The sequence below is a fragment of the Lepidothrix coronata genome, unplaced genomic scaffold, assembly GCF_001604755.1.
Source record: "Lepidothrix coronata isolate B3197 unplaced genomic scaffold, Lepidothrix_coronata-1.0 Scaffold77, whole genome shotgun sequence".
NCBI lineage: Eukaryota > Metazoa > Chordata > Aves > Passeriformes > Pipridae > Lepidothrix > Lepidothrix coronata.
Window position 1 is genome coordinate 3,922,954 of NW_016690257.1, and position 23,558 is coordinate 3,946,511.

General features: G+C 35.9%; 1 protein-coding gene across 2 annotated transcripts in view; it reads right to left on the reverse strand.

Moving 5' to 3' along the window:
* The window catches only part of PIK3C3 (phosphatidylinositol 3-kinase catalytic subunit type 3), a 69,164-nt gene that overhangs the window by 23,501 nt on the left and 22,105 nt on the right, over positions 1–23,558 (reverse strand). For both annotated transcript variants that reach the window (XM_017819798.1, XM_017819797.1), the window contains exons 11-21: positions 22,492–22,643; positions 21,217–21,304; positions 19,992–20,059; positions 17,362–17,467; positions 16,364–16,480; positions 15,616–15,747; positions 13,427–13,555; positions 13,003–13,072; positions 12,346–12,410; positions 9,868–9,952; positions 8,947–9,021 (exon numbers count right to left, since the gene is read on the reverse strand). In XM_017819798.1, the coding sequence (XP_017675287.1) occupies positions 8,947–9,021; positions 9,868–9,952; positions 12,346–12,410; positions 13,003–13,072; positions 13,427–13,555; positions 15,616–15,747; positions 16,364–16,480; positions 17,362–17,467; positions 19,992–20,059; positions 21,217–21,304; positions 22,492–22,643 (1,087 nt within the window). The remainder of the gene's footprint in view (positions 1–8,946; positions 9,022–9,867; positions 9,953–12,345; positions 12,411–13,002; positions 13,073–13,426; positions 13,556–15,615; positions 15,748–16,363; positions 16,481–17,361; positions 17,468–19,991; positions 20,060–21,216; positions 21,305–22,491; positions 22,644–23,558) is intronic.

A 23,558-nucleotide genomic window follows, 5' to 3' on the forward strand; every position in this document is an offset into this window, starting at 1 on the left:
TTCATATCGAGAACTTGCACATGGCCATGCTTCTCACCCTGGTGCTCACACCTTTACTGTATTTCCCTTCAGTAGTACTGAGCCAAGTGTGAGACGCAGCAAGTGGCAAAATGGACAATTGAACTTCAGTTGGTAAACTGCAGTTTACCAGCAACTTCAAAAACCCTAAAATATGTGGATATACTGAAGACTAAATATTATATAAATACACAATGTTGTTAATAGAAATCAAAGTAGAACAATTCATAATTCTTAGGAGGTCATTTTTTAGGAACACTCTTGATTCACTTATATAAAGGAAAAAAAATGTTATTCAAAGTGTTCTGCAAACGTTTTTTCAGTTTGAAATGTGTAATTTAAGCAATGACTTGGGCCATAGCAGAACTACATCACAAAACGATGGTGAGATTGCAGATATTCACACAGATACAAGATAAAAGATCTTTTAAACAAGAATGTAGAAAATTTTAGCACGATTGTTATCTAGACAGAGAGACAGCACAGAACACAGAGTCTTGTTTCAGAATTATGGAACTGAACAGTACTACACAGGGATGCATTTGCTAAGAGGTGCTTTAACCTACAGCACCTGTATTCACTGAGATTTTCATAAGATTAGGTGCTCAGCGCTCCTGAAAAAAAAAAGGCTCAGTATTTTTCAATTAGTCACCCCTCTGACTATTTCACTGAATGGCTGGGCTTCGCGAACGAAGATTTGGGAAGGCTCTACCCACGTTTGCTACAGGCGCGCTGGTGGCTAAAAAGGCCAATATGAGACAGACATATCCGATTGCAAAAGGCACAGCAGAAAGACTCCTTAGATGCTGTATTCTGCAAGACACGGTTCTTTCTGCGTTGTCTTTTCTCCTCAAGGGTGATCCTGCGTGCGTTCTCGAAGGAGACAGCAGCGTTATAGATGGTGTGTCTCCAGGCCTCCCAATTGGAGGCCAGAGTAGACCAGTTATGGTGATCAATATGGCCAAGGCTGAGATGTTGTTTCAGGGAGTCCTTGTATTTTCTCTTTAGGGCTCCTCTCATACGGCAGCCAGTGGCAAGTTCACCATAGAGCAGGATCTTAGGGAGGCGGTGGTCCTTCATCCTGGAGACGTGCCCTGCCCACCGCAGCTGTGTTCTCAGCAACATGGCCTCAATACTCGTGACAGCTGCTTGCTCAAGAACAGAGGTATTGGTCACAAAATCTGACCAGTGGATGTTTAGGATTGCACGGAGGCAGCGTTGATGGAAGCGTTCGAGGAGACGCAGGTGGTGGCGGTAGATGACCCATGATTCGGAACCATATAAGGGAGTACACAACACTAATGCTCTGTAAACACTGATCTTGGTACTTTTCTTCAAGTGTTTATTTCGCCAGTTTCTGACTATTTCACTGAATAATAATGTAATATCAACAGAGAAGGCTGTTTGGTATCCGTCATAAGCACTTTTTCAACCCAAGAATCAAATTCCACCACAGCCAATTTTCTGTGGGAAATCACATGGAACCTTAAAAGGCAGGCAAAGTATTTGCTGATTCATAAGAGGCATAACCACTACATTTTGCATAACTCATTGTGCTATAAAAAAGCCTTCTTTCCTTCAATACATTTTTTCTGTGGTGGTACAGGAGCTACTTTTAGATATCATTTTTGTACACCAACTTTTTGAAGTTTGAACATACACAACCCCTCCCACTACTAAGTTACAAAAAATGTTTAATTAAAAAGTTTTGGGGACCTGTTTTCTGTTCACTTATTCAAACCTGTCACCTTGAAGAGTCAAGAGATAACATTTTGAATAAAATAGTGACTCTTGTGGCAGTATTTTTTTTTTTCTAGTTTGCTCTGGAGATAGGGAATAAAAGATGATAATTAATAATTTATATTGGTAACAAAGATGCTCCTAAAACATTCAAAAACATTCCAGTAATTGAGCGGTAGACACTTACAAAGTATGAGATGAGGCCATCTCTCCATTAACATTATAGTTTTACTAGCTGAACTTAAAAATCCAGCAGATTTTCTGGCTGACTCAAAATGTATGTCCAAAGCTTCCATTTAAATGCATTAAATATATTTAATACTTTTCAAACCCGTGTACTAAACACAGACTTGACTAATTTTAATGCAGCTCCTCCAAGATAACTAAACCAGCCCACCACATCACAGAACATGGACAGAGGGTTCTCCCTGGGGTCTGCCTGAAGCTCCTACACCAGCACAGGGGAGCAGCCTGAGAGAGCACTTCAATCCTAGAGATTTCCACAGAGAAACTTGACCCATATTCCCCTCAAGGACTTAATCATAACTGCAAAGAACAAGCCTGCTTTGGACAAGTTAAACTGGCTGCACATTTAATACCGCCAATTAGGTGATGTTTATATTCTTACTTATGTTAATAAATAATGAATTTATCAAGATAATGAAATTGATGCTTTGAAATCTTCTAGTATTAAGATATAAGGTTGCAAGTATCTCAAGTGATCATCTCAAGTGAAATTCGTATCAGGGTATAACAATGAATGTTTGTTCCACTTTCAAAACATTAATGAATGTGATGTTATCACTCAGCATAAGCCCTATTACAAGAACAAGGCTGGAGAAATTTTCTGGTATCTGTTTGACAAGGTTTAGTGTCAGCAAATACTAAATAGTAGCAGACAGAGCAGGATAAAAACAGCAATCTGGACAGTCTCTATAAAGCAAACTTTTGTTTATTATATGAACTTCAAGACAAATAAGAAAAACAAACAAACAAAAAACCCAAATCAAAACAAAAACACAAAAACCCCCACTTTGCTCTAAAAATTACTGTACCAAGAGTTCATTTTTTAAGAAGACAGAAAATATATTTAATAATTTTTTATTCTGTAAGAATTCACTTTTCACTGTGAAAAGCTCATTGCATTGTGTTGTAACATAGCCATCAGTCCCAATATGTGTCTTAAGGATGGGGGCAAAACCTGCCAGGAACAACTTAGGAATTGTTTTTTTGGTCAACCCAAAGATATTTGGTTTTGTTTGCTTGTTTATTTTTACATTACTCAAAACATTACTCATTTGAAATTTGTTAACCCCGGGTAAGACAATGTTTGTCTAGTAACCATAGTTGAAAAACAGTCTACAGCAGAATGAGCATCTTGTTTGGGCAGGTTTTGAGAGAGATTTTTAGTTCTGGAGAGTCACTAATTTCGTGCAGTTTGTACTTGACAGTTTCTTAGTTATGTAATATGGTTGGCAAGAAGCACATGCACACCTTCTCAACAGAATTTAGAAGATGATTCCATGCAACCTTCATTTCACAGAATCACAGAATGGGTGAGGGTGGAAGGGACCTCTAGAGGACACCTGGTCCAACCGCTTGGTTGAGCAGGGCCACCCAGAGCCAGCTGCCTTGACCAGGACCACGTCCAGGCAGTTTCTGAATGTCTCCAGGGACGTACCGTACAACCTGTACCAGCCACATACTCATATCATGATGTTTATATACAGTTATCACCTGACTGCTCACTAAATTAGACTGCAGGTGACTTTTGTGTAACACCACCTCCTCTAAAGGCCTTGAACTTCCACGTTTTATAAAACAATTACATGTCCTTCCTTCAACAGACAGTGCGAGTGTCATAACACATACACTTCTATCTCTTAGACCATCATGTTTTACCATGATCCAACTTCTTCAGATTTATTGCATCTTAATTTAAAGGGCTCTTAATTATTAGACATGTCTATAAATTACAGACAAAACTGGACCTTTAGCTTTGGTTCATTACTGTTCCCAAATGACTGCTAAATCATATGGGGGAGATTTTATTTTCATTTTGGTCATGATTTAAACTAAAAACAGGAGTTATTTAAGACAGTAGGTGAAACAGATTTCATCCTCTGAGCTCCTTAAATTCTTGTAGGGTTAGGTATAGAAGGCCTTGGATTTCTAATATATAGACTCTGAAATCTTCAGACACTTCTTTAAAAATATGGAGTTCCTCATAAAAGTGGGGGATTTTAGGTATCTGAGAAAACAATTCAGCAAACACCTCAAGACCACAGATAGGCATGCATGAAATTCCTGCTCTGTCTCAAGGTTCAGAGGAAGACTGTAGGCACCCACAAGGAGTCCGAGATAGAGAGCTCTGGAGAGACACTTCTGATGTTCAAAGTGGTTCACTCCTCAAAGTCTAAAAGACTTCTTTCAGGAAGCAGGAAAAATCTCTGCAGGAAAGACTTCCTGCAGAGTCTCTTACCTTAAAAACAGTGCCCTAGTAATGTATGTCCAAAGCTTCCATTTAAATACGTTAAATATATTTTATATTTTTCACACCCACTCTGAGCTCCCCATTTAAAGTATTTTACTGTAGGAAAAGCAAGAGAAGGCAGTTACTGACTGGAAGAGGAAAAAAAGCTTGCAGAAAAAAGTAATAATGCGGCATGCACACGAAATTATTTCATTCAAAACCTAAAAGCTGATACTGGTGAGTATTTTTAAGCTTGCCTTTTAAAAAAAATATTTATTTATTTCATGCGTTTGACTACATTTTTCTACTGAATACCTGGATTTCTAATATACTGGAATAAAGAGGACAGGCCCTCGGAGACCTCAAGGAAATGGCATGAAACACGGAAAGTTTCCCCGACTAGCAGTCAGGGCATCAGGGATTTCAAAGTCCATCTGAGTTCCTTTCAGCCTTGAGAGTTATCTTTGATTAAGTGAAGCATGGACCTTTAGAGACTAAAAATTGATACCTGGTGCTTGCAATAGCCAATAACACCTGACTGCAGCTGGAGAGGCTGATTTGTCCATCACTTTTACTGCTAATACCTAGATTTAGTAGAGGAAAAAGTTCTCATATAGCAGTAATTTTTCCATTTCACTAGAGGACAGTTACAAAAAACTACTGAAACCAGTACAGGACTCTGAAAACCTTAAATGAAAGGCAGAAGACAAAGCAAATGAGATGCAATTACTGAAATAAAATAAGTTTGATGACAATTGTCTTTTAACAGTAAAAAAGCCTTATAAATTATCTCAAACTGCTCTGTTCTCATTGTTGGAGGGAAAAAACAACCAACCAAAACACAACAAACCCCAAGCTCAGTACTTCAGTACTTTTCCTGTAACCCCCAAGCGCCACCATTATTTTAACAAGGCTCATAAAAAAAAGTACAATTTAGTGACTATTTTAACTGAATTCCTATTTTTAAACTTGAAATGACAGCATAAAAACTCCTCCGATGAAAATGGTTGGATGGACGGGGTGGTTTTCTGACTTTCCCAGCAAATTCTGACACTACTGTCAAAATCTTGCCTTTGTTAACAGAGCATTGCCACGCTGACAAAAATCAGAATTCCTAATTTACTGTCACCATTTTCATCAGCAGCATGTTACAACTTTTCCAAGACTATACAAAAGTGAAAGTAACATGAGTTTTTAATGACTTATTCAGGATACAGGTTTTAAAGTCATTATGCAGCAACAGCTGGGGGTAAAGCTTATCACTGTCATCCATACAATCGATAAGAGCTCAGCTTGTCCTTAGGATTGTAACTTCCAGCTTCTCCCCTCAAGCTGTCTATTCTCAAAATACGCTCGATAAATTAAGAAAAAATTCCATATTACAGGAAAAAAAATATGTTTGATGTATATTGTTAAATGAGAAATACTGTTCAAGATATCTGTAAGAGGAAAAGTTTTAGCAGATCAACAGCTAAGAGTTATGGTCTTTTTGCAATAAGCATCACAGAAAATGGAGTTGCAGGGAGAATCTAAAGGATAAAAGTATATGTTAGTTTTTTTGGTTTTTTTTTTTAAATAAGGATTTTCCCCTATCAAGACCAGTAACATTTGAAAACATGTTTAAAAATTCTACTACCTTTTACATACTATAGTAGTTTGCACCATTAATAAACAGATTTAACAATGTGCTTATCTAAACACTGACATAGAGGGAAGGTTTGAATCCCATAGTTCTTCCATTTTTGTAATCTTCAAACCTGCTTTAGGATAGATGGTTTTGACCATCCGGAAATACAAACACATGGTGTCATCTCACATGTGGATCTGTTTAGGTCCCTGCTGTCTTACCTGGCAACCCTTTCTAACCAAGACTGAAGAATAAATCTGATGTCAGTTGGGGCACTTCACACTGGAGACAGACCACAGCTCTACCTCTAAGCAATAAATTAGAAGACAGCACAGCCCTTTCACCTATCAACACATGATAGCACATGTAACATGATGCTAAAACCAAATGTGGTTTTCAAGTTCTGACTGTTCAGTCTTTGACCTGCTCTGAAGATATTTATAACCTGATTTTATCCACATAGCAATTTGCCCTCCTGCTACAGAACAATTTCAGGTGTATGGCTCAGGTCAAAGCACCTGTACTTTGGGAACGCACACTGGGAACTTGAATCTACACATAGGGATTATTGAAAGATGAAGCTGGCCAGTCACCAGGGTGGGTTAGCTCGTCAGACACACCACGTGCCCGGCTACTCAAGAAAGCCATTTGAAAGTCTAGGGTATCCTGAAATATCTACACACAGCCTGGACCTTTGGGAAATCTTTTTATGTCTATAAAGCAAGTTGAAATTACTAAGACAACTCTAATGGGAAGGGAGACTACACTTCTTTGTGAAAGCTGAAACACTACTGATGGCTGTACCGATGTCTTACTCTTCTAAAAGGTTTAGGAAACATGAAGACATCCATATCTGGGTATTTTATCAGTACCTAGATCCCAACTCTACAATCAAAATCAGAGAGTGGAACAAATGCAGAACAAAATGTTTTTTGGGGAAGGCATGAATTGCAACATACTAGCCTAGTGCGTCTTCCATGAAAGTTAACTGAACAGCTACACCTCATGTATCACAATCCCCGCTACACAACCATGCAGATCCTCTTTCCAAGGCAACAAAGAAAACATTAGCTGTTGATTCAGATGCTGGCTTTGATATATAAACCAGTCTGTAGCCCTAAAAGGAGGCACTGATACTGCTTAAAACTGGGCATTCAGCTGCAAAAGCGTCTTACTGTTTACAAAGCACAGTAATATTTGCTGCTAAAGATTTGGAAACAAGAAATTATAATACAGAGCAATTAATAATATATTTAATCTCCAGAAGAAGTAGAAAATTCAAAGTTTTCAGAGAAAATAAATATTCCTGTTATGCAATACTGACTATATAATATGACCTTCAGGTCACCAGCTAAGACCATTTATGAAACTGATGCAAGTACTCTTGCAATTTTTAACATTACTGACACATAAGGATGTTTTGCCTGAAGGTTTCCCACACCTCTTTCCACAAAAACTGCTACAGTTGTCCTTGAAGTAAAATGATACAGAGCATTTAAAAACCTGAAAATTTAGATGTCCTGCTCAACACTACTAAAAAAAAGTCACTGTTTCCAGAACTATAGGCATAAGAGTCATGAAAGACCGCAGAAATTACTTCATCAAGATAACTGACACGGTCACATAAAAAATACATTCCTAACACTGTTTTTTATGAATGTCAGTAACTACTGCTTAATATTTAAATTATACTGTATCTGTTAGAAGCATAGACATTTGTATGTTAGAAGGTGGTGCACCAATTCTATCGGAAGGAGTCAAACAGAGATGTGGCTACATTCACGGAAATAAAAGGTAGAGCCAAAAAATGTTAATGGTATTTATTGCCATATAAATCCAAGAGACGTATGTGAACCCACAGCTGGTACCCAGCATTCTTTACCATACTGGAAGCCTTCAATTCATTAAATAAATATCATCAAGAAAGGATGCATATAGGGTTATACAATTTTGAAGAAGGTACTTAGAGCATGGATCCTTCAAGAGAAGAATGAAATTAGTTTTTTCCAACTTAAGGCTAAGGGATTCTCTGTAGCAAGACACAAGCCTTTGCAGCAAGTCTTTGTTGTATTTGGAACACAAGGATTTCTCACAAAACCTCTCAGCATGTGGCAGAGCACATGCAGTCAGGCTCAGGGTGTATGGTGGATGTGCACTGCCCTCTGCTGCACTCCCTAAACTCTTCCACTAAGTCACTGTGCTGTTACTCTTTAACAGAGACAGGTAAGATGCATTTTATCCCAAAATCAAACCACTAAACTATTGCTACTTCAGGAAGAAGAGTGTGCTATGAAAAGATATATACTCATCACCATTGACAAATGACAGAGACCTCCCAAGACACATTTTTAAACTACTGTTTGTACATTTTCAAGCAGATAAGGAAAAACACACTTCCTTTAGTTGTTCCCCTGTGAGCTTGGAGAAAGACCTTTTACCATAATCAAGGCCCAGTGTTTATTTTCTACTCTTTGAGAGTATGCCTGTTCAAAGCAATACAAGCTTCAGCCTTATCTGTAAAACTAACAAGCCTCCTCCTTCTTTTTTCAAATAACATTTTTTATTTATATGTTTCTCATTCAATAAGCATTTCACTTTATGATAAACATTCAACCACGACTCTTAACTCTCCATCACTATGTAATGAAGGTATTCAAGGCATCAGAACTCCTAGGGAAGCTGTAGTTCAAAAGTAAGCCAGCAAGTAAAAGTAAGCCCAGCACAAAAATTGGAAAAAAAAAAGTCTCCTATAAGAAATGTTATTTGTAAAAACTTTGTGATGTTTATGCAGATACATATGAACTCATTTTCAACAAAAACACTTGCATTTCCCTCCCTCCCAAAGCATTGATTCTAATAGTTGGAATAGCTTAGCTTTCAAATCCTTCATTTCCTCTAATTAAGAAGTCTTCTTAATCACTGGATCAAATGTTACCTTAAAAGAGACAACATAACTTACATTTTAAAATATATTCTAATCTACAACATTCAGTGGGTTATACTCACAAGGAAAATGGAACAAAAAAGTGCCAACACATTACAAATTAAACAACTGCTGCTACAAAATTATACTGCTAAAAAGAATTACCTGTTTTTGTTAGCAGCAGATTATCCAGATGTCTATCTCCAACTCCAAGGATATAAGTAATCACACAATAACCAGCTGTAACAAGTAAATTGTAAACATCAATATAAGTACCCTTCCTGGAGAGCAACAAGTTCCACACAATTAAAGAAAGTATATGACATTATCTTAGGTCTTGTTCACTAGTAATAAATATAGCACAGAGACTCAGGCAGCAACGGTGCTTGCGAAGAATAAGCAAAATTATCAGCACCGTGAAGAAAATTTGAATAAAACACTTGAAATTTATTCAGTACTGCCCAGATTTTAACTTCTTAATACACAATTAACGTCTTTTACACTAAAAAGACTAAATTGGTTCAATATTGGGATTAAGATATTTCAAAGGAAGCTGAAATATTTTGAGCAAAATGACTCTAGATATTTCGAACTGAAGATATTGTAAGGGCACTGTAAACCAGCATTAGACACTGATATGAATCTGAATGTTCACGTCAGAAGCATTCACAAGCCCAGCAGTAAGTCTGGCAGTGATAAAGAGCAAACTCTTTTAACTGTTACTTTCACCCATTAACCAAAACAGTTTGAAGACCCTAATGTTTTCAAAACAAATTAAAATTTCAATACAAAAGAATTATTATATAAAATGCTTTAGATCTCCCCAACTCACAATGCAGAGGGGCAGAGGTAAGATTACTGCTGGAAAGCAAAGAGTACTTAACTTATCCTCAACTATAAGAACAAAGAGAGGACTTGTGTATGACATGCCAGGCTCAAAATGATCCTTTTCCCAGGAATTCTGACAGGAAGTACATGCACAGTGTCCTGTTTGCAGTCATCTAAACTGAAATGTCTCAAATACCTCATCCCCTTCATCCTTTAGACTTCAGGTATGAAGTTATCAGCTGTAAGACTGTAACTTACCACAGCTCTTAACATATGTGTCCATCACCTCTGCACTTATCCCATGAGGGCCAGTGTCACTAGGTGCATGTTTTCTGAAGAAGTTCTGGAGAGAATGTCATGAAGATATTTAGTTATTCCACATGATATGAAATTGGATCTTTAGAAAAAAATATCTGAACCAAGACCACAAATGGCCATTATTAAAATCTGTTAAACTAACGACCACTCCCAAAATACCTAGTAAGATCTTATTTAATAAGATCTTTACTTATGTTCTGTCTCAATCATCACATTCGTACATTCAACACACAAATTGAAAAGCACTTTTATTTATTAAATGTTTCATAAAATTACCAATGCATTGAAAAGTTACTAATCAGTGAGTGACAATACTTTCCAAGCAAATTGTTTAGGTCAGGTCAACAAAAACTAAACCAGGATTAAGGGTCCTGCTTTGTAACTTCATTTGGGGAGCAGTCTCCTACAAGGTTTATCATCATTATATGTTTCCCTATTACTCAAGAAAACCAGGTGCTGCTACTGAGTTTAAAAAGAAAATAAACCCAGGTTATTATAATATCTCAATTTATTATAATAAAAACTTGACATTTCCTGTGAAATGTGGATAGGGCCAAAACAGTCCTAACCACCAGCCAGAAGAAAATTGACTAAGAGAAAAGATCATTAAATTAAATCCAAGTCTAAGCACAAGTTTGTTCCATTAAGAAAAATCTAAGCAAGCACTGAGGAGGAGCACTTAAGAGGAGCATAGTGGCCACCTGGATGCGTACAGATGACTAAAATCATAATGAAAAAATTAAGACAACTATTTCAATGAAATTCTAAAACATGAACTGTCATTCTAAGACTGCTGATAGAAGGTAAGTAACACTCAAATATCAAAACACCTTTTCTTTCCTGCAGATCTGCATTAACAGCCAGTATTGGATTACTTGCTTTGAATCTTTTCAGAAGTTAATGTTTATATACAATGTTGATCTTTAATAGAACAGCTGTGAAATCCAAAATGAACATTTACAGGAGGCGTAAAACAAACATTTACAACACCTAATTCATTAGTTTTTATTTCCCTGGCCTACAATGCCCAGCTATTCTGTCATGCCTCAGCACAGGAAATCTGGGCTCTGTAACGTATTTTGCCATTGATCAGTGCAGCAAACTAAGATCTCATTCTTTTTGTGTTTTGTCTATTTGGATTAATAATTCTTTATAGGAACAATTGCTTCTTATGTCTCCACAGCAACAAAAACACCTATTTCCTATTGGAATTTGATGTAATAAGTAATTGCAAAATGACAGTTTCACAAGCATTTCTAAAGATCATGGCTAGGCTTTGCAAACAAAGATCTGAGATTTCTAAAGATATTATTTTATAAAAACCACATAATGGACTAAATTATGAATAGTGCACTTTTAAGATTACAAAGGATTGCCAAGAAAACACTCTAGGATCTGTATGATTATTGACTGTGCAGCTGTAGCTTATCATAACCTTTACAGAATGGAAAGCTACATAAACTTATGCAACTTGATAATAAACTTATGCTGCTCGTTGATAAATGACAAGCATTTTTATAAGTGATAAGCATTTGATACGCTTATCTGTTAAGCAAATGATAATGACCAATGGTAAGAAAATTTTAATCTCCATATTTTTAATATATGTAGTTTTTAGGAACCAGGAGCTAGTGTGCTTTGGCTCACTGTTACTGAGCTATAAACAAATGCAAACTTCATTATCAACTACAAAAAACTGAAAACAGGTGCTGTGACAAGTTGAATCCACATAAATATGTTCTATTTTCATTAAAAAACTTAATAGCTATTTACCTCATATGGCAATTCAGTATGTTTTTATCTATCTATATTTATCTCAACCAGTTGATCTCTGCTACCTAGCTTGGCTTGTGTGGTGTGCTTCGACCTAGCATGAGTTTTGTGTGCCACTATTGCTACGCGTCCCTACTCAATTCCATGAGAATTACAGAAAGTTTGCTAACAAAACCAAGTTATAGTATCTAAACATCCACTGTGTCAAGGAAACAGTCTTCAGAAATATGAACAAATTAGTTTTTACATCAAAAGAACCGTTATAGCATACTTTGACAAGGTGTCAAGTCAAAACTAATGAATGAATGACAAACATTGTGAAACTAAAAAGTTCAGAAAAAAGTGTCAGGTATCTCCCATTCATCATTACAGCAAAGCTAGAATTTCAATTTCACAACTAAATTACACTTTAATTATTTAAATCATATTACTTTTAGAACACAAGATACTCAAGCAGTCATTTAAGTACACATTTTTAAAGTAAAACATCTGCTGTAAATACTCTCAATGTTTCAAGCCGTAATTTGTATTCTAAGCACAGATAAAAAAAATTAGGTGATAGACTGAAGGAATTTTGTACAAGATCTACACCTGCAAGCTACACTGTTTGATTAGAAGACAACTTAAAATTCCCTCATCACGTACCTGTATTGTTTCCTCAGTAGCAAGAACTTCTGCAACTGGTACTGACTGAATAAACTGCATGAAGCCTGTGACAGAAAACAACCAGAAGGTTTCCAGCACACAGAATTGTCAAGCTACTCTATAATGTGTGTTTATGAACAGACAACACTAATACACACTGCTTCTCATCAGAAAAAACCCCCACATTTTTGTCCTATATTCCAATTTTCTGCCTTCAATAGTTTTAAAACAACTTGTTACTAACATCAAATTATCTTGCAAAAGGTCTGTTGTTCCAAGTTTTTGTGAGAAGAGAAAGAATCTTAATGGCTTTCTAAATATTTATCAAGAATGTATCTAAAAGCAGAGCCAAGTTTGATTCTGATTCGCTTTTCTCCTCAATTTCATGCAAACATCCCTAAATACGAGTGTTATTTGTTCGAGATCACACAACAAGCTACCAGCAAAGACTGACACACTACTGATTGTCACCTACTCCAAATCCAGACCAGGCCTCTTTTATTGAAGGTATCTGACTGACCTATGGAATAATGTGGTCACTTAGGTTGTTTATTTTCATGACTTGCATTGCAACAAGATTTTGTTACACACTGTCTACGAACATAGGGATAAGTTTCCTTTCCATACTGTATTTTTAGGAAATAACAGTATTCATACCATGTTTCGTACTAGTTGCCAGCACTTTATAGGGTGTCAGCTTCAAGTCCAGATTCTCTTTCCTTAAGAGCTGGAAAAAAAAAAACAAAAAACCCAACAAAAACAAAACACAGAAGCAAAGATGAATTAAACAGAAAGGCAGATTCCATTTCTGAAAGGATATGTACTGGACATTGATCTCCACTGTTTCTCACTCAAACTGATAATGAGTGAAAGCCTGTATGGCAATTTAAAAAAAACCAAAAAAATATAATCTACACAGGATAATTGCATGACTATAATGAAAAGAAAAAAGCCATCTAAGATCTGAGAACTCTGTAATGTATTAGCAATACAAGCTGCATTAACAGTGTTTAACAGTCTTGCTTTTGACAAGGAAAATCATGAAAACTGAAAGACAAGGATGGCGATTAATAATTCTCACCTTATCCATGAGTGAAATAATCTGAAGAATAAGTTGATCTTGACGTAAATCATCACCATGCTTAAAAATTACTGGATATTTGCCTCCATCTTCTGTCTTGAAGAATAACTGAGCAGGCATTAAGGCACTCTGGAAAAGGAAATATTCTACTAAGCTGGTTCACAGCAATGCTTATATGAACACACGGCTACAACAGAGTTCTGAAATACAAGCCTTTGTATTGCACTTGTAGTGACTCAACAGACAGAGTGTACCATTTCCAATTACCAAAAGTCTGATTCTAACCATATTTTCAGAAAGAAAAACACATTAAGGCTTTCCTTCTTTTTTTTAAATCAAGGAATATGAAGGATACATTCGCCCTCTGAACTTCCCACGGTGGTAGAACAGGAAAGAAGTATTCTATTTTTTTTCTGTATGCATGTAATTCCAATCAACAAAGAAGCAGTATACAAAGGTCACAACAAAACAAATTTAAACTGTCCAGAACAAGAAGAGACACAATTATAGGATAAGCAACAAAGAATTGCTAGGGGCAAGACATCTTAAACAATTAATTGCTTCCTTAACCTATTTAGTAAAAGCAAAAATGCCTTTTACATTCTTGTTTGACAAAGCCCATTTAATTGCTTAATATTTTTCTGCATAAAATGGTTTGAAGAGGATCAATTACCTACATGAAGGATATAATCCACTGCAACTGACCAAGTCACTTCCCTCCAAACCAAAACAAACAAAAATAATTGAGGATACAGGGTTTAATGTTGAGTAGTTAGATTAGATTTTCATATACAGTTAATGTTTCAAAACTATTAAGTTCCATAAATAAAGGCAAAATTATTCTTTATGTAGTCCTACAAAAGCTAACACGTAATGTCCACGGCACCAGAAATTACTCATTCTTCCCTTTTTAGGTCTGTTTGGTTTTTTTATCCCACAGCACAGAGTGAGATATTAAATGGAAATCTGTAACCTTTTAGAATCAGGAGAAGAAAAAATATATGATTTTGAAACAAGCTCATGGTTTTGGTCCTGAAGTCTTTGCATTCCTATACGAGACCAATATACAAAAGACTGATTCAAGTTTGCTCTGAACAACTTCAGCTGTTATTATTGATAGGAAACATTCAGATGCTGTTCCAGCAATCTTTTTGTCCACATTCTTTCCTCAAGCTTTAAATCACATTCACAAAAAATGCTGACTCAAATCTGCCAAACGTTGTTTTCCTGACAAAATCTTTCCAATGTTGCCTCCAATCAAAGGTGCAAGAGCATGCATACCCTTCAAAGAGACTAACAGGTAGCTAAAGAAGCAATCTAGAGCTGGTAGAAAACTATGCAAAAATATTCCGATTTTAAGTAAACATAAATCATATCACAGCCAACAAGCAGCCTGCTAAAACTACTGATGATAATAAATTTAGGACCTAGTAGAGATGCTGGCTGTCACAGTAGCTTGTATGTTTTTTTAACTGGCAGAGAATGCCTCCTGGACATAGGCCCAGCTTGTAAAGCATATTTTGGTCATCCTAAAATTACATTACAGTCACCTCTATGAATTGAAACCAAATTTGTAAAGAGGCCCTACATCATTGTGACCACAGGTAATAACTTACACTGCAGGCATTAACTTACATTTGAAGTAGTATAATAAACAAAACAACCCCAGCCTTTCAGCAGTACACTGGCTGTTAAGATTAAGGGATGGCCACATGATCACAAGCAGCTGCTACAGATTGGTTTATGGAATTACCAACTGTAGGGATACAGGATCTACCTGTCAGCTTACTGCAACTGCATGACAAGAACACTTTATTGCTTATTGCTCCCTATGAACTTAAGTTTTATTTTGTAATGGAACAGACACGCATGTGTAGCTGAGAGGTGGCACATCTGCCTTGATTTGCATCATTTTGATCCTAAGATCCTAAGTATTCCTGCTGAACATAGGAAGAAAGTTCTGGGAAATTCTAAACTTCATAATCTGTATCAGTCTTATAAAAGCTGCTTTTAAGTTTGGAATTTGAAAAAAAAAAGAACATAAAGAGTTGTTTAATCACTTTCAGAGCACACTACAGTTACATTTTGCCTCAACGATGTCTGTCCCTTTAAATCTTTCAACTGATGTTTCTAAGCTTGCTGCTCACAAGATTTGTTTGTATTTCAGCTATTCAGAAGATCTCACTTACCTTGAAGAGTGTGGCTTTTTCAGGGATAATTCCTTTAATTTTCACCTGAGGTTCCAGAGGAAGTGGAATAAGTTCCATATCTGCTAAATTCATCTTTTCATTATCAGCTAACAATGCCTGAAGCCTCTCATTCTAAAAGAAAGAAAAATTGTTTAAGAAAAAAACTTACAAAACATAAAACACATACTAGGTATGTAAAAGAAAGGATGCATTATTAACAAATATTCAATTTATTCAATTCTTTATATGTCCAAAGAATCAAGCTTTCGCTCATAAAATCCAGGAAAATAAAAATTCTCTATTTGTAGTAATCTGAATAAGAAAGGAGATACTCTATCTAGTGTTTATATAGTCAAGCAATTTTATAAATTATAGATACAGCTGCTAACTAAATTTCACTATCTATCCCCGCATAATACATCACAATAACCTCTGCTACCTTCCCATGTCCCCCACAGCTTGTTCACTGTTGTATTATCAGCTATTAAATTATCCTCACATCCTTCTTCTGCCAAAATACCCAAGAGTGTTCTCAAGGGCCTCTTCTGTTTTTCATCTACAAACTTTTAGAACACTTTGGAACCTTGGCCCATTGAAACCTCTCCAAAGTTTGTTTACCATTAAGCAAAATTATTACAGGACAATGGACACCTGTTATAAATCTCAGTGATAAGAATTTTTTTTATGGAAAGCTAACTTCTTATTGTCAGATTCAAGCCACAGGTAGGTTTTCCAAGCTTTCAGTTACCTTTTTCTTGCGGTTCCCACTTTCACGCTGCACTGCTTTCATTACATGAACCAGCCGGTCCACAAATGTCTGCTGGGCTGCCAACAGCGAGCGCATAACCCTGACAGACTTATCACCCTAAGAGAATGAAAAGAAACAGAATTAGTTCCTTGTTCTGTAATTATTTTATCTAGAAATTATTCCTTTGTTCTTAGACCTTTGCGCTTTTAAGAGCTAAGTGAATAGCGATCAATTTCCTGTCAATTCAAAAGGTATTTTCTGTAAAACACAATCAGAATCACTGCAGGTGGCAATCAATTATCTGACCTAACAGTGCACTTCAATTTGCATACACAACTTCAGTGGTGAACAGTCACGCATGACAAACCTATTCACACAGCCAAAGTAAGATAGTAAGGATAAGCGTGGAATATTCTTATGAAGCGTAAGAGTCAGATTGAAGTAACACCCCTAAAACTGGAAATAATATGAAGTATGAGATATATGAAAATCAGGACAGACTGTACATTTGCTATAAATTATAACTTCCAATTCACAGAAGGTTTTTCAGCTTTGTTTTAGCTATTCTTCCCCGCTGCTCCAGCACCCTCTGCTGCCGACACACAGAACAGCAAGCACTGTTTGTGAATTCAACAAATCGATCACTCTATTTGTATTTCAAGGACAAGTGCCTCCAATAAAGAAACAGTAAATAAACTAGCCTGATTACACAAGGCTTTTACAGGGTTTTAGACCCATAATAAGGCAGAGGATTTTAGAAACAGTATGTTACTACCAGGAACAAGCAACAAGAAAGAAGTGTTCTCAATATCTGTTCTTTTCCTTTTCAGTAGTTTCTTTGGTTTTGCTACAAATTCAAAATTCAAGCAAAAGCAGAAGCTTTTATAAAATTTCAATATATATGACACAAAAAAAAGTTTCATCCTCTTAGACACCTCTGCCTTTTTAAGGAAGGACTACCCGAAACCACCACATATTTCCTTACACAGAAGCATTACCTTCAGCAAAGCCTGACTGAATCTTCTCATCACATTTAAGTACATTTCGTGAGTCTTTGGGTCCCTCTGCTGAGTGTCTTGGTCTTCACACTCCACTATTACATACCTGCAGTGTAAAAACAACCCAAGTTATGCTGTACTCCTGTCCTACACAATTTGTGTGAAACACATTAGCTCTGTATTATAGACCTGGAACTAAAAATGAAGTCGATCTTGGAATGAGATCTCTAGTTCAACTGACAGCTGAACCCTTCAAAATTGCATAGTCCCAAATTCCCACTTGGATCAGGAGAGCCGGTTAAAGTTGCTGAGATATTTCACTTACAGTAGAGTGTCATCACTCAAACAGGACACGTCCGAAATCCAAACAATATGAACACTCCAATCAAGCAGTACAACAAGAGGAGTAGGCTTTCCACTGTACTAACACCCTCTACATAATACAGTGGCTGCAAACTTCCTACTCAAGGACACCTGCAAAACCAAGGAGAATCTCACAATACCTGCGCCCTGTTTTACCATTAGCAGTGGTGGAAGAGCCAGGTGTTGCCCCTAAAGCAGCTTGGAAAAGTCTACATTCCAAAGTAAGAATCCATTTATAAAATTACCAATCAGGTACAAGATTTAAACAGTTCAATTTGGGACAGTTATACTGAATTTATGTTTTGATATTAAGAAGTCACTTGGTATGCTTTTGTGCTTATTTCTTTTTGCAGCACTGACAAGCAAAAAGTAGCTATGCAGTGATGGTCTTTCTGTTGGTCAATATATCTCCCGGTACTATCAAAAACTTTTAATAAACATATAATAAAAGTAAAAACATATAATATAATAAACAGTAGTGAAAAAAAGAAGAAATTAGCAAGCCAGTCGATTTGCAAACACTGCATTTGGATTTAAAAGTGCCTCCCTCAGTCAAGAAAGTGACACATTCAAAAACTGGACTCGGACTTTGCACTGGCAGCTGGAATTACCCTTTCCTTATATAATTCTGCAGAATCTCTTTGCCACTGAATGACTGTGGGAGAAGATTAGAGGTCTGTCATTTGCAGATGATCAGATTTGACTAGTCTTATTTATAAATACTCAATATATTATATACATTAAGGTGTATGTAATTTATTCCATGTGCATTATCTCATGGAATCTATAACTAAAGATTCCCTCTAGGACTTGGCTAATATACTATTATACACTGTTCCCGTATGAATACATGTGTGAAAACAAGTCCATATTTATAAAATCTGAACACCTAAACGTCATGGAAAACTGGAAATAATTAATTGAAACATGCCATCTTTATCTTCATTTGTTAAAAGGCCCTAGACAGTCTTTCGAAGCTATCTTGAAATAAGGACTAAGAGTAATGCCTCATACTTGCATAGGTGTCTCATACGTCCACAGAGGAGACAGAAAAAGCAGTAGCACTGACTTCTGAGGCTGCTGTTAAAGCGTAGGATAGCTCTACAGTGACAAGTGACTGAGCAGAAGGTTTGATTTTCAAGGGTTATTGTACTTTTTCCACCGATTATTTTAGGTGCATGCTGTGTCTGGATAGTTGAAACATACAACTGATCAAGAACCATGAGGATTTATGGCTACGTCAGCTCAAACAGTGGCTGCAACATTTTTATTTTGTCACTGAGAAATTGAGATGTCTGGAAAGAAAACTAAGAATAAATTGACTGGGGTTCTTGGTTTGGTAGGCTTTTTTTGTTTGTGTTGTTGAAATTTTCTTAAGTCATAAGTCAAAAACTTCAGAGTTATGGATGTTTGAACTTTCTGTAGCCTGAATATCTGAGATGTAGTGGAAATGTAAGTGTACAATTTCAATCAACGTGATAGAAATATGGTAACATACCGATTACCAACATGTATCTTAATGAAAAATATTTGATTTGGTCAAGCACTTGGTTTCTACTCACATCGATTCATCCTGCAATTATTTTAGTTATTTGAATTTAACAGCATTTTTTTTTTTACTCAAGCCAAACACTATCTTTGGACACAGTAACAGAACTAACGACTCTTCGCAACTGTACATAAATCACGGACTTAAATATCTTCAAATTCAAGCTAGTAAAAAAAATAATGAAATAATAAAAGTTAGAAATTACATTTATAAATGGAGTCTCTCTCAGGACAGGTCGTAGGATTCTTGTAAGAATTTTACAAGAACAGTCTGCTATGTTGATCAATACCAAAGTGCATAACTTCAGTGTTCTAGCCAACACTGTCAAAACCATAAACACAAACCAAACAGAGAAGCAGAGCAGAAGATGAACTTTATCTCCTTCCCAGCACCATAAACAATCTGAATGACAACTTACAGCCTGTAATTGGGCTGTTTCTTGTAATGCTGTACTTAATTCCCAAGACATTACCTTTCTTTGTCTAACAGTAAAGGATATTTTTGCATTTAAAAAAACTCCTTTTAATAATTATAATGTCCAAATGCATATTATTACATGCATATTATTATATTAAGAGAAACAGATATTCTCTAGTTCTCTAGACAGGTCATCTTTTGCTGAGCATCCTTCTGGGCATTATACTTTGATTTCAATTACATATTGATACAGTATGAATAAATAACCATTTCTAACAACAATAAACCATTTCTAACATACCAGTATAAGTAGTTTGCCAACGTGGAATTTTTGCATGCTCGTGATATCAAGAAAGTGCAAAGGTCTTGCTGGAAGAGATTTAAGAAGAGCAAAATTAAGTTATAAAGAAGTCCCAAGCACTTGAGAGACAAACTCAAGAAAAAATCCCAAATAAATATAAGGGAGTTTTGAGAGATATATTCCCTTAAAAAATCAGAATACAACCCAACCTAATATCCAAATCAAATTAGTTTTAATATTACTTCAAACCATCAACACCATTAGAAGGAAAAAATGGTCTGCTACTCCAGTAATTTATTTACCAATATTTCAAAAGTACATGGTGTTCTCCAAAAATAAATCTTTAATGTAAAGTTTCTATTTATGTTACTTTTCTCCTATGTAACTATCCCTTGCCGTAAAATTCAATGCCAAAAGAAATTTCCTACTCTGTTTTGTATCCAGAGAATCTAAAAATCTTGAAGATGTTCTACATTTTAAGAAAAAAAAAATGTAGAAGATACATAGCATTTAGCTGCTTTTCTAAGGTTTAATATTTCAACTAACAAGAAATCTGTGTATCTTTACCAATATGCTCAGTTTGAGGCTTATTTTCTCTGCAGTACTGAGACTCAAATAGGACGATTTGCAACAGGGAATAGGTCTTTAGTTCAAAAGCCAATTAATCTCCATATCATATTAAACCCAGATTCCCTCAAACTTTTTATACCTTCTATCTTTCCCTCCATCCAGTCCCATTTCTATTACTATTCTCATTTTGTGGTTTAAACTGAGAATAATCCTTTGCAGAAATAAATCAACATAGTGTCTCAGGTTCAAAAAAGATGACGTGCCAAAGAATATGGCTACAGGAAGAACAGACTGCAGAGACTAAAACATTTGGATAACCGTTTTCCATTAAAAAAACCCCTGCTTTACAACACCTTGAACACATCGTCAATTTTTGATAAGTATGTGGTAGCCTTTGCAGTAATTTTCTTCTTCAAAGAAGAGGACTTTCATTTTATGAAAGATTCAATGCCCAGTTCCCCAGTTTCAGATACTGTGACCATGCACAGAAACACATGGCCTGTATTGCTATTTTCTTAGCATCTAGTTTACATTTATATTCTTTGGGCACTTTAAATATTCAGCAAGATACTGGAGAAAGACCAATAACTATGAAAGTTAGAAACAGTACCAGGTCAACAAAAAGTATCAAAAATACAAGGTAAATCTGACTTACATCAAGGTTTTCATTTTCTGCAAGCTCTTTTGTCTTAGAAGTAAGAGGTGGAGAGGAGACAGGTGGAATAGGACTCATAATCTGGGAACTACACAAAGGAAAGCATGTAATTGGCATGATTCAAAGTTCTTGCTTGGGGGCCAGGGAGCATGCCTGGAAACAACAATGAATTTCACTTCCACAGCACATAAATTCAGAAAACTGAAAGAGAAGTATCTTTGAAGGTAGCATTCCAACCCTGTTTCAGAACAAACTGCTAAACAGCAACTTTGACAGCTGCAGTTCCTGAAAACAGCAAAAATCTGTGTCTGTGTCTGTATACAGTTTACGACTGCGAAGGATATTCACTTACATCAAACTTTGCATTTTGTTTCATCTTCCATACAAAATAAGCAGACATAGATAAGAATTTAACAGATCTGCATTTTCAGGAGAAGCTGTTGTCAAAACTGCTTAAGATGAAGCTGCTAATACACAACACCTGCAAGCACTCGTCTCTGGAATGCAGCTACACATAACAGAGCAGACAAATGAAATATTTGCAAGGCAAAATTTTCAGAGAGTAAATTTACCTGAAAGGAAGTAAGCAAATAGCTCTACTTATGTTTAAGTATCATGGCAGCCTCAAAATACACCATATATTCCAAGACACTCACTCTAGAGCTTTGCAGCAAGATCAATGAAAAGCTGCAGAATTGTAACATCAAAAAATATACCCTAATGATACAAATGATGAGAAGCTTAAGACTAAAAATCCTGGCAATTTGTAACAGATATTCACAGGAGACTTCAGTTAACTAGGTTGGTTTACACTTTGCTTAATACTTTATTAATTAGATATCTCAGTCTTTCTTTTGCATTCCTGCAAGAATAAGAAGCACGATTCCCCAGGTCTCTCCCTACACCACCTTTTGCAGGAGTAGGAGGAAATTTCTTTCCATTTCAGACTGACTGAAATTTAGATACACATTCTGTGAATGAAAGTAGAACTTCACTGAAGACATCCTAACTTTTGCAGAAGGAAGTAACAATGTTTTTCCTGCTCTCCAGAAGTTGTCTTCCTTTTCTGCAGTAAAGGCCACAACTTCAAGATTAAGAATGTTTGCTGTGTAAACTATCTGTAATCAGCAAACAGATTCATTTTCCTTTTCTGTCACTGCTTCAGATTATAAAATAATGGGTTGAATATGCAAATGTCTCAAAAAAAGAAGAAATAATTTCATTGCTTAGAATGTTACATGTTTCTGACTTTCTACGGAAGTCTACGCTTCTTACCTGTCTATTTCTGCACTAGTTCCAGATGTTGACATAGTTTCTGACATTGAACCTTGACTGTCCCTTTTGCTAGGCTCTAGTCCATTCTTTATGTCATCAAAATTTTCATATTTCAATGCCTGGACTAACTGTAGCAGGTACATCAGCAAATCCTTATGGAGGAAAGAAAAAAAAAAAACAAACACAAAAGGAAGTAAATTAAAGGCATCAGTTAAAGCAAACTAGAACTCCATTATGTTTTCAAAATTCTAATTTATAAAAAAATATGGTCAGGATTTAGTGACTTGTAAACACGGAAACTGAGGTCTCCCTAACAACTAATATAGAACAGAAAAATTGTTGTTGGATGCAGTTTGACTCCCAAAAGATACTGAATTACCATACTATTTTTAGTTACTCAAAGACAGTAAATGCTAATTTAGTGAATATTTAAGTGCAATTAGTACTTTAAAATTCTCTTTAGCTAAGTTGCCCTACTTGTTGCCAGCATCCACAAAAAAAATCCTTTCAGTTTGTGTCTCCCAAGAAGAAAATTCAAACAAACTCTGGGCCATGGTATCCAGAATGGAGACTGTCTCCACTCTTACGGAGTTTCATTTTAATCCTTTGTGTAGTAGGGGATTCAAAGAGAAAAAAACACATATCTGATTTATTTTAAACTGAAGAACAGAATTTTAATCACATGCTGCTTAAAATGAATTTGCCTCTACTATTCAACTTGCTTCATTTACCTACCTTCAAATACCTTGTAAAAGGTACATTTTTAAAGTCAAAGAAGTATGACCTTGGCTATTGAAGCAGGCTTGAGAAAATATATTTATGCTCCCTATTTTAAACTCTATTGATTGTCAAGGATTCAAGAGTTACTGTAATACATTCAAACCTGGCTTTTTTTTTTTAATGTCAGTAGAAAATAAAATATATAAATCATTGAAAATTAACAGATTCTATTATGTGGGCTCTACTCACAGATCAGAGCTTATCATATGCTAATCAGTATACAACTAGAAACACCCTATTTCCACGGATGCTCTTCTGCTCATTTTCTTTAGCAAAAGAGTATGACG